The 12486-nt window shown below is 40.8% G+C and overlaps 1 protein-coding gene across 1 annotated transcript; it reads right to left on the reverse strand.

Moving 5' to 3' along the window:
• Positions 1-2872: 2872 nt before the first annotated feature.
• LOC143889306 (transcription factor TRY-like) lies at positions 2873-8009 on the reverse strand. Its single transcript, XM_077393480.1, has 3 exons — positions 7797-8009; positions 7600-7687; positions 2873-3163 (listed from the first exon to the last, which is right to left on the reverse strand). The coding sequence occupies exons 1-3, from the start codon at positions 7846-7848 to the stop codon at positions 3046-3048; spliced, it is 258 nt and encodes an 85-aa protein (XP_077249595.1). The 5' UTR covers positions 7849-8009; the 3' UTR covers positions 2873-3045.
• Positions 8010-12486: the final 4477 nt, after the last annotated feature.

Consider the following 12486-nt stretch of genomic DNA (forward strand, 5'->3'; position numbering starts at 1 on the left):
CTCCATGATTTTTCCCAATTCACAACAAATAAGTTGTTTGGATTCTAACAAGACAATGGGAGCCAAACCCGATTTTTAATGAGCCAGGAAACCGAGCAAATCACTTTTTATTACAACATCACTCCACTCAGTTTAAAGTTAAATCAACACAAAATAATTTTTGAGTACACATGGCAAACTTTGGTTGTCCGGTACTAAGCCTGGTCATACTTTTGGTAACCATATTTGATAGACGGGATTTTCTAGCGTCCATCATCGCAGAAGGCATTTCGCGGATGGGCTGTTGCATGTGAGAGCAGCCACACATGCTCACTTCTCAGCACTTGTCTTCATTCACGAGGTGGCTGCTCTCACATGCAATAGACCATCCACGAAATCCCTTCTGCGATGGACACGCTAGCAAATAGACAATTTCGCAAAAAGCCATTTCGAGGCTCACCTTTTTTAGGAAGATGATATTTTCACCCCCCTCTGCAGTACGCATTCGATTCCCCTTATAATGTGAACAGTGGGTAACTTTAACGCTTTTTGACGTCAAATCATGTCGTCGAATGTGCACTGCGGCAGGGGTGAAAATATCATCCCAAAACTCCCCATTGTACACAAGCTTGGTGTTTGGGAAGTGATATTTATGTCCCTTTTGATCCACCAGGGACACCTAGCGCCAGTGTACATGTAGGGGTGGCAACGGGGCGGGTCGGGGCCGGATGTTGGGGTCCCCTTCCCTTTCCCCTCTGCGGGGAATTTTCCCCCTCCCCTTCCCCTTCCCCTTCCCCTCTGCGGGGATGGTGGGGAATCCCCCTCCCCTCCCCGCGGGGAATATCTAATCCCCTTCCCCTTCCCCTTCCCCTCCCCGCATCCTTCGGGGACAAAATCCCCGCCCCGCCCCCTCTTTGGAACCCAATCAAACCAGCAAACAGAGCTTCTTTCTTCTACGTCCATTACAGACAATATTGTGATGAATGCTATGATTCTATTCATGTGATCAACAAACAGATGGACAAAATCAGAAATGCATGGATGAGACAACAAACATAAATAACTACAGGACCTCATCTTTCAGCAATTTTCTGCATAAATTATGGAATGATAAATAGGAAATGAGCACCAGGATTACCTTCATTAACAGGCAGCCAATGTGCAAAAAGTAACTATTTCAGTAGTCACAATGAACTTTAAAAGTCCATAAGTGGGCGCTCACACACGCAAAATAATGTTCATTAGTTCATTCTGTATAGCATGTTAACCCCCAGATGAGCATGAGAAATGAGAATGGAGAAGAGAACAAAATCAACAAATGACTTATTTCTTTAACTGCAATTCAGTCTAGTGCTGACATGAAACAAATTTCTAGTAGCTAAATTTTTCTTGTTGAAAATTAAAACCTGCAATCCAACCCTAAAATTTTGTTGGCACTACGATTTTTTGATAATTGCATACACTCAGCGTCTCAGGCTCTCAGCTTGTCTTTATTATTTCAACATCTGTGAAAAGGTTATTATAGTTCCCAAAATGCTCTCAGAAGCTAATTAAAAGGAAAAGACAAGCTAAGTTTATGTTTGGGGGAATCTTGTAGCCGATCCACAGAGTTTCTAGTAGTTTTCCTTAAAAAAAACACTTAAAAATTTACAAAAAATGGCATTGATTAGCGGGGCGGGGCGGGGCGGGGACAACTCCATCCCCTTCCCCCTCCCCTCCCCGCACCGGGGAATTTTTATAATCCCCTTCCCCTTTCAAATCGGGGAATCCCCTCCCCAAACGGGGCGGGGCGGGGCGGGGCGGATCCCCGCTTTTTCGGGTGAAATTGCCAGCCCTATGTACATGGCAATCAAACCCACTAGTTTCTTCTGACGTCAAGTATATTAGTCCCCCTTTAGTCATTGATACACTGGCTCTGGGTGTCCCTAGTAATCAAAAGGGGCGTAAATATCACTTCCCCTTGGTATTTCTTCCGACGCGTAAAATTTGTTTTATGCTCATTTTACATTAGAATGAAACGGAGCACAAGTGTACAATATAAACCACTGCCACGTGTCTCCAAATTATTATTATTTTTTGCTGCCCTCAGTCTTGCATCGGATCTGAACCATTAAGCTGACTAGAATGCCCACGACAACAATGGTCCTGAATCACCAAACACCTATCAAGTGTACCGCATTGTTTTTTTTATTTTTATGGGAAAGCTGGGATGGGTCCTGAATCATCAAACACCTATCCAGTATTTTAAATAAAGAAAGATGATACAATAGCATGAACAAGACTGCTACCCAATCCTTAGAACAATGTGTGACGAAAAGGGTAGAACTAGTAGCGTCATGACACTCTTGAAGACAAACTCAAAACAAGTAAGAGAAAAAAATAATACACTTGCTGAATTTGTGCACTTGGTGGGGCTTGGGGAACACGTGATCCTTAGAGCAGGACCCATGCTCAGGCGAAGCCATGTTTACTGATTCGGGAGGTGACATTGCTAATTAATATGTAACGTTTCGACCGACTTGACCTCTTCATTTTCTAAGGTCAAAATTAGTACCGGTGCAAAACAACAATTCATATTATTGATGTTTTGCTGGCAAATCCGCTTTAATGGCCAATTTTTCATGCAAATCATAAATTCATTGTGGCTTCTTTTGATAGTCTGGTCACACACAAAAATGGGGAAAAATGGGGAAAAGTGACTCATTTTTCCATCCACTGTTGGATTGGTTAGGATGATCCTATGGGGCTGATTTTTTGTGGACACCCTATCTAGATAAGGACCTTTCAAATGAAGGGTTTGGATCACTCAAAAAATGTGGCCCCCACTATTTTTAGCTTATCTACTCGACCGAGTATGCTCACTCTTCCCTATATACATAGAGAGGTCGAGAGAGGGAGGGAGAGATCTCCGATGGTTTAAAACGGATGAGATATACAAGAGAGAGAAGAAAGGAAAAGAACTAAAACAATAGTACTCGTTCGTAAGAAAGAAACATCCATTCAGAAAAAGTAAAACAATAAGAGGTTCCTCCAAGGCCAGCGACATCAATGGAGGAAGCATTTCATTTAGTCGCTATCAAGCTCTTTCCTCTTTCCAGCGAACCCTTCCCCGTGTCTCATGATCCAAAACCTCTCTATTTCCTCTGCTTTCCGGCTTGGAATCCGGCCTGCTATTAGGTCCCACCTGAAAATCCATTAGCAATTATGAAATCAAAAGGACCATATAAAAATCCATCAAAAAAAGCATTACTCAGCATACGAGGAAATGAGGAATGACGTCCCGTATAGGTTACACACCAAGCATTTGGAGTATACTGTTTGGCCACGAAGTCACTGTCATATGGCAATGAACAGTGGGGACCACCTTTTCTTAGTGGCTACAGGCCAAGCCAAAAAAAGAAAAGGAACTCATCATGTCATCATCTCCAAGGAATAGAGCCATATTTGTGTGTATCTGCCATACATTTGGCATTCCTCTGAGCACATACGAATGAAGTGACGGCAACACGAGAGTCCGGATGAACCTCGGCTTTTCAAAGCATCTCTCTCTCTCTCATGGACTATTTAGGATGTTGATAAGATCAGATATTCTAGGATCTTTATATCTAGATAAGCTCATTGTAATTTATCACATTCAAAAATCAAAAGCAGGGATCTATTGTAATATATACACTGACGAAGTGACGATGGATGAAGGAAACGAGTGGACTCTTCCCAAAATTATCATTGTATAAGAGCGTAGGCATACACGTACGGTTATATCTTTCCACTAGGGGTGTAAACGGATCGAATTCGAATCGGATATGGCTATATCCGAATTCGATTACCGTATACACTATCCGAATTCGGATTCGGATTCGAATTTGACGGATATTTAATATCTATTACCGAATTCGTATCCGCCGGATATTGTTCGGATTCGGATATTATCCGTATCCGTTTATCTTGTAAATTCGAACATTTTATTGCAACACTTTATCTTTCTTCTCCTTCTTACTCCTCAAATGAATTTTTCAAATCCTAAAACCAGACCTCTACCTTCTCTTCACAAAATTAACTCTCAAACCCTAAAATATATGAGATCATCTTCTTTCTTTTAAAACAAAGGCAGAAAGAGAGGCGGTCGGGATGGATGATGGTGTTCGTAGTGGTCTTTGGGTTTTTTCTTTCTTTTTTGTGTGTGTATATGATGGAATGGGTTGGGCTATTTTGAACAGGGGAAGTGGAGGTGCTGATTGTGAAAGATGAAGAGAAATGAGGATGGAGATGGGGATTGAGTTAGAGATGAAGGTGACTGGCAGTGATGGAGGTGGCTGTGAGAAGGTGGAGACGGGCGGCGGTGGATTTTTGTGGGGCTGGGGGCACCAAGAAATGCTGAAGATGGTGTCTCAGCCTCCTCATTTCTCCTCTCTCTTGTTTCTCCTTGCAAACCTTAGAAGTCCCATATTTTAATTACATTTTGGGTTTTTATATAACCCTAAGTTGGAAAATTGATATGAGCCGTCCATTTACCATCAATGACCTAGATGGCCCTTTTGCTTTAGAATTCTCTAGAAACTATGACATCTTCTTTCAATCATCATCATCCATTTGTCTCTTTCATTCTACAGGCCACATTTGTTGCTTCATAAAGAAGCCATGTTAAACTCCAAGAATGCCCTTAAAATGAGAGATTACTTCATTTCCTACCAAAAACACTTTTTTTTTGTTTTTTTCTAAAAGAAAATTCACTTTTCTTTTAGAAACAAAAGATAGTGTGTCATTACTAAAAATAAATATTAATGATATTATTAATAATAAATAAAAAGGATTTACTTCTCGGATTCAGATGTTAACCGGATCGGATACACTATTTACCAGATTCGCATCCGCTAAAAAGCCGGATATCTCATAAACGGATTCGGATAATATCCGCTTGAAACGGATCCGGATAATATTCGCTTTAAACGGATTCGGATGCGGACGGTAATCAAATTTTCGAATATCCATTTACACCCCTACTTTCCACCTTCCATTTTGTCATATCTTGCCATTCCCTTTTCATACTGCCATTCTTTATCTTGAATACTATTTCTCTCTATTTCTCACTTATTTAAGAGAGCAAATTCGCTTTGCAACTTTTCTTTCCTTGAGACGTTTCTACTCGTTTAGCCTGACGGCCAATTTTGCTGATATTTCTCTCTCTCTCTCTCTCTCTCTCTCCTAATTTTCTGAATCTTTGATTAATTGATACGGGTGCCACTAACCATATGTGTTCTTCACCTAACTTTTTTCAATCCATTTCTTCAAATTCTACCATATCTAAAGTTCAATTACCAAATGGTGTGCAAGCACCCGTTACACACACCGGTTCCATCTCCCTTTCTCCTGAACTTCAACTTGATAACGTATTTTATGTTCCATCATTTAGCTTTAATCTTTTATCAGTTTCTCAGCTTACAAAGTCACATAAATGCTCTGTTACTTTCTTTTCTGATCATTGTGTTTTCCAGGACCTGTCATCGAGGAGAACAATTGGAGTGGGTAGTGGGGTGTAAGTGGATTTATAAAATCAAGTACAAGTCCGATGGTTCTATTGAGCGATATAAGGCTCGTCTAGTGGCCAAAGGATTCACACAAACTGAAGGGCTCAATTACCATGAAACCTTTGCCCCTGTCGCGAAATTGTTTACAATTCGTTGCCTTCTTGCTATTACTACTGTTCGACACTGGCCTATTCCTTAGTTGGCCGTCCATAATGCCTTTTTTGCATGGAGATTTAGATGAAGAAGTGTATGTGACAAAAGGACCCTAAAATATTTTCTTAGCATTGATTCCTTAGTTGGCCTATTCCTTAGTTGGACGTCCATAATGCCTTGATTCCAAATTCCACATTAAAGATTTAGGAACCCTAAAATATTTTCTTAGCATTGAGGTCGCTCGTTTATCAAAAAGACTCTTTCCTTACCAGCAAAGTATACGCTTCATATTTTAAGTGACACAGGCATGTTGGGATCTCGTCCTGTAACCTTTCCGATGGAACAAAATTTGAAGTTAAATGCATCAGGTGGGGACCCGCTTAAAGACCCATCTCACTATCGACGGCTTGTGGGTTGCTTGATTTACCTCACTATCACTCGACCTGACATACTATATACAGTTCACATGCTTAGTCAATTCATGCAAGCACCAGCACTCCCCATCTTGATGTGGCCACTCGCCTACTTAGATATCTTACACTCCCCATCTTGATGTGGCCACTCGCCTACTTAGATATCTTAAAGGAACTCCTGGTCAAGGCACATTTTTCCCTTCATCAAGTAGCCTTCACTTAGCGGCCTTCTGTGACTCTGATTATGCAAGTTGTCCTCTCACTCGGCGTTCTACCAGTGGCTTTTGTACAATGATCGGATCATGTCCTATTCATGGAGAACTAAGAAGCAAAACACTGTCTCTCGGTTTTCTGCCGAGGCTGAATATCGTGCAATGACTCAAGCTGGCAGTGAACTTCAATGGCTTAAATACCTTCTCAATGACTTAGGTATTCCACATCATGAACCTGCAACATTATATTGTGACAATCAAGCAGCATTACATATTGCTGCAAATCCCGTTCATGAGCGCACGAAACATATAGAGATCGATTGTCACTTTGTTCGAGAAAAAAATCCAGGTTGGTCTCCTCCAACTAGCATATCTTCACTCGTGATCCCAACTTGCAGATGTCTTCACCAAGGCTCTTGGGAGAGATCAGTTCCATCATCTCATTCACAAGTTGGGCATGCTTGACATTCACGCGCCAACTTCTGGGGGAGTATTAACCGTGTGATATCCGTTACCAAGATTGCATCACTAAAGGATATTTAGGATGCGGATAAAATCAGATATTTTAGGATATTTATATCTAGATAAGCTCATTGTAATTTATCACATTCAAAAACAGGGATTAAGCTTTTGGAGAAGTTGGTAAGTTAACATGGTATCAGAGCCAAAGGTCTCGAGTTCAAACCTCTAGGATAGCAAAAATCCACATGTAATGGCCCAAAGTGGGACCACATGAGCCACGTGTTTGCCAAGTGGGCCACACGTGTGCGGGAGTGTTAAAGTATAAAAGATAGATAACACCTTTCTCCAACAGCTTAAGCTTTTGGAGTAATTGGCAAGTTAACATGGACTCTTCCCCATCTACCCTCATGACCTTCTTGCCCCTGCTTGTGCCACTGCCCCAAGTTCTACAAACCGCTGCTACTGTTTCCCTCAACTTCTCACATCCACATAACATAGATTGGAAACCCGCTAACTGAGCTGTGATGGAACTGAGCAAGATTTAGCGAACAAATACAATGGAAGGTAACAATATTAGAGACCACATCAATCGAGTACTCAGCTGCATCAACCAAGTACTCGACCGCGTTGTGCCAAGTCAACTAGGATTGCTTTGGCTGTATTTTAACCCGTATCGTGTTTTGAAACACTGAGCCCGACCCCCTACTCCTGCGCCATACTAAGCCTAACAGCCCATGAGCTCAAGGTTGGAACCATAGTCCCTAGGCAGAGGTCAAGACGTTCGACTCCAAAATCGAAAACAATGTATAAAAAGAGAATAGGCTCCTAAAAACTGTGTCTGAAGGTTAAGTATACCTGTCGCCAACGAGCTTATACATCCTATAGATGAGATCTTCTTCTTGTTCCGTCATGTTAATGAATTCCCATTCAATGCTACTAACTTCTGGAAATAGGAAACGGGAAAAGCGAAAACCCACAATACATTTAATCAGAAAAGTTAAGGAAAGTAAATGATTCGAGCAAAGAAAAGCAATCGGACTGAGAAAACCAACCTTCTGAGTCTTCTTTGGAGGTCTTTCCCTGTTTCGGGCGACGTTCATCCATTGACTCCGTTAATGGCCAAATGACTCTTACAAAATAATCGAGAAAACTGGTAAAAATGAATAGGGGAATGAGAAGGAGACTTAACAGTTCCCCAAAATTGGATAAGGGGTTATGGAGAGAAATGGTTGGGAAATATGGAACGACAGATGTTACCGAACGAACTCATACATACAAAAAGTTAAAAAGAATGGAAAAAAAGAAGAAAGTTAAAGGGTTGACGAGTGGTTATCGTCAATTCAAAAAGACTGATTCCCTGCAATCAACGTTGGATCCCACTGTTGCATGTGTTCAATCCAAACTGTTGATCTATTGGACCATTTACCGAATAGTTTTGGTTGTTGAATCTATGGTCAATTTTTCTAATCGTACATAGAGGTTCAAGGAGAAACCTCACTGCACTTGATTTTTTCAAACCTCTTTGATCATCGGTTTATGAGTGGTGATCAAAAGTTGTTGATTTGGTGGACCACCATCTTTACTATCTAAATTTGCCTTAATGGAAATGATATAAGACAACATTACCATCTGATTATGACTTGCAAATTCAAACTATTTAGGCCTTGTTTGTCTTGGATTTGAGAACCGATTGTAAGCGTCAAACCGGTTATTTGACTTAAAATTATGTCTAGGCCCTGTTCGTCTTCGGATTTTGAGAATCCATATTGAGTCCAAAACCGATAATGGGAGTCATGGGACACATGTTCGTTCTCCCGTGCCTAAGGCCTTGTTCGTTTAAGATTATGACAACCGATTGTGAGTCCAATTATTGGACTCAGATTTATGTTTAATTCTGTGTCCAATAATTGGTTTTGGACTTATAATCAATTGTCATAATCTTAAACGAACAGGGCCTAAATATGGAACCTGATATCCGTAGTTGTTCCGGGGGATAGTGTGGAAACACGCGGATTGTTCTTACGCAGCATCTGATATTTATACGCATTTGTGGATGTTGATTACTTTGGACCCACTTAAAATGGAGTCTGAATAAGCGAACGTTTATTGTTAGCAGCAATTGATTAACAGTGTGTCCCACACTAGGACATCTATGTGTAATCGGGACCGTTGGATCATGTTGCTTGTATTGTTGGCTAATGCTTACCAAAATTAGTCAAAGCCTTTTAACTTTTCCTAGTGAAATACTAAACGATTCTTAATAGATCAATAGGTCAGGATCATCCTATCACGACGGGTCTAATGGCAATGGGGTGGATTTTAGTTTGCACGGACCCAGTCACATCTAAGTATCACACACATAGGGTCCGAAGTTGATCATTAGAAAAGACTCCAACACTGACCAAAGTTTACCCCTTTATAACAGCTATGATTTGAAGAATTGACTTTTATTAACTTGGGAGTTGGGATGGTTCTCAGGGTATTAACACTAAACAATGCTTATATAACTCTTAGGAGATAAGCACCGTTAAAGTATAAAAGATTAAATAACCCCTTCCCCAAAAGCTTATGGAGTAAATGGTAGTTTTCACATGGGGTTCAAACCTCCTTGATAGCAAAATCCACATGGGCCAAACCCAAAAGTGGGGCCACATGTGCCTAGGCTAACCCATAGAAAGAGGAGCCACATGTGAGGGGGGCGCCTTCTCCAACAGCTTAAATGGTAGTTTTCACAAGCATAGAAAAACATCATTCCTATTTGTCTAATCTAGCCCAACTACCTAACCTGCGACCCAAACAATCCATGCCTGGCATGACTCGTTGTTTTCCACTTGCAATTATATTATAATTTTCATAATAGAAATGAATTTTGTATATCATGAATGGTTCCAAACTCTAAAAAGCGAATAAAAAACAACATTTTATATGATAAGCGGGAATGTACTACCAGGGAAATAAATCTACTAAAAAAGGGGTGAATATATCACTTCCCTGGCTAAACAATTCATTTTGTGCAGTCCCTGATGTAAATCATTTTAACTCTTTAAGCTTTCATTTTACATCAAATGTGTTAGAGGATTGCGATCATCCTATGGAGAAGAAATTTAGGACACAGCCTACCCATGAGTCCAACAAATGAACGGTTTAGATCATCTACATTGGTGGCCCCGCATTACTTTTTCCGTGGGCCGTGGGCGTGTGTTTTCACACTGAGTTACACGTCCACACAGCATAGAAATTCCATTGGATGAAATAATCAGAAAAAAAATAAATAGAAGACAAAGTTCACACGATCGAATTTACAGACATGGATACTAGACCTGGCAAATGGGTGGGCCAGGCTGGGTTTGACCCGACCAGTGCGGGTCGGGTCAAAATGACCCGGAAAAATTTACGGGTCACAAATCTTGGACCCGCACCTGGCCCGTACAGGCCAGGTCGACCCGCGGTCAGCCGGTCACCCGTGTTTTTAGTAAATTTTTGTTTTTTCTGTTTTTTGTTTTGTTTTTGTAGGTATTTGCTAGCCACCTTCTCCAAAGGCTACTTCTCGCCCATCCTTTGCAATTGTATGTGTTGAGAAATTTGTCTTGTGGTGAAAAGTGCACGGAAATACTAATAAGTACCGAGAGCTAGCAATAATAATCACAAGATACTAAAGTTTTGAAGGAAAATTACGGAAAAAATGCTGTAAAGAAGAAAAATTATGAAAAAAAAGTACCGAAAAAGGATACCTTTATATGACAATTACGGAAAAAACAACAAAGAAGAGTTATAGAAACATGACACTTAAGGAAAATCTACTTTGTTTCACTTCTACTTGCACCTCGGGTCTACCCGGACCCGCCGACTTTTGACGGGCCGGGTTGACCCGCGGGTCAACTTAGAAACAGGTCACAAAATGTTGACCCGGATCCGGAAATTACGGATGGGCTGGGTCGAGCTGCAGGTCTAATGGATACAGGTGTAACATGTGGCCCCACCATCCGAAACTAAACATTAGTATGGGACCCACCAACCTCAAAAGTCAAAACTGGTGGTCTCCACATATGCCGAAAAAAAGGGTGCGGAGTCTAAGAGTAGTCTCATTGGTTCTTGCTGCCACGTCTGTTTTTTCTTTAGGCCTTAATTAATTTAAGTCTCTTCTTACAGTCTTCTATTAATCATTGAGGATAATGACTAATTTTGTGCTCCCATATATAATTTTCAACGTTCACAAGTTGGACCATAGACTGGAATTTTCAAAGCTACTAGAAGAGTTTTTGAAAAGAAGTTCTATAGGAACTGAACTAAGCTGTTCAATGATTTGAACACTTGGAAACTTAAGAATCAGTCATTGATTGGCAGATTAACGGAAATTAGTTGATACGCAATCTAATAGATTGTGGAAAAGAGAAGAGTCTACCCTACAAATTGGGCGAGGAAATGCCAAAGGAAACATTTGGAACGATCAATGTTTTGGTTAAGGCTCCATTTCTCTTGCCTCAAACTCAAACAAATTTTGCACCCATTGTTCCACTTAAAATGGGGGTAAAATTTGCTTTACTCAGCCTTACGAAAAAATCTGCCATTTTGCACTTGGTCCCACTCTCATCAGATTATGCTAGATGTTTCGTCAAACATGATGAAAAAAGGTGTCCTTTAAGCAATTGATCAATTTTTGAGTGATAAGTGATAAACTTTGAGTACAGGGCAATACAAAATTCTCATATATTGATTAATTCAATCGATGTACAGACTGCCAGTTAAATAGAAAATACAGGAAGCTAAATATGGAAAGTAAATCAATCTAATTACAGTGAATCATGTCCTATAATCAAGATCCTAATAGCAGCAAGTTAATGAGCTAAATATGGACATGATTTATACAGGGAAGGTCTTAATAGCAGTAAGTTTAATGAGCTAAATATGGACATGATACAAGGAATCACAGAGAATATCCAGAATATCCGTAATACCCCCCCTCAAGATGGAGGGTGTTGGAGAAGGCTCAACACACCCATCTTGCCAATGAGTTGATGGAATCGGTTGTGGCCCAATGGTTTGGTGAAGACATCGGCAAGTTGATCGGAAGTATGGAGATATGCCGTGTGAATGAGCCCTTGTTGAATCTTTTCACGAATGAAAGGACAATCTAGTTCTATATGTTTGGTACGTTCGTGAAAAATGGGGTGGCAGCGATATGTAATGCAGCCTGGTTATCACAATGAAGCAGAGCTGGTTGGGGCTGAGGAACACCCAGGTTAGTGAGAAGAAAAATGAGCCATTGAATTTCACAGGCAGTTTGAGCTATTGCTCTTCACTCAGATTCAGCAGAGGAACGGAAAACAGTGCTCTGTTTCTTAGATCGCCAAGAAATAGGACTGGGACCAAGTAGAACACAGTACCCGCTGGTAGATCGACGAGTGAGAGGACAACGTCCCCAGTCTGAATCAGTGAAGGCTCGAAGCTGTAAAGAACTGTGAGCAGAGAACCAAATGCCTTGTCCAGGACTGCCTTTAAGATAATGAAGAATACGATAAGCAGCTTGTTGGTGAGATGTCCGAGGATGTTGCATATATTGACTGAGCAGGTTGACGGAATAGGCAATGTCAGGCCTAGTGAATGTCAGATAGATGAGTCTACCAATAAGACGCCGATACTGAGATGGGTCTGATAATAAATCACCATCATTATTGTTGAGCTGCAGATGTTGTTCCATAGGAAAAGATGAGGGACAGCAGCCTAGCATTCCTGCATCGGTCA

The sequence above is a fragment of the Tasmannia lanceolata genome, unplaced genomic scaffold, assembly GCF_043159265.1.
Source record: "Tasmannia lanceolata isolate RefF3 unplaced genomic scaffold, GAP_Taslan_0.1 ptg000013l, whole genome shotgun sequence".
NCBI lineage: Eukaryota > Viridiplantae > Streptophyta > Magnoliopsida > Canellales > Winteraceae > Tasmannia > Tasmannia lanceolata.

Excerpts from the sequence above, each read along its gene's own strand:
- LOC143889306 (XM_077393480.1), bottom strand. The coding sequence starts at position 7,848 with ATGGATGAACGTCGCCCGAAACAGGGAAAGACCTCCAAAGAAGACTCA. Across the intron at positions 7,688-7,796 it reads CTCCAAAGAAGACTCAGAAG|AAGTTAGTAGCATTGAATGG; the intron begins GTTGGTTTTCTC and ends TCCTATTTCCAG. Across the intron at positions 3,164-7,599 it reads TATAAGCTCGTTGGCGACAG|GTGGGACCTAATAGCAGGCC; the intron begins GTATACTTAACC and ends ATGGATTTTCAG.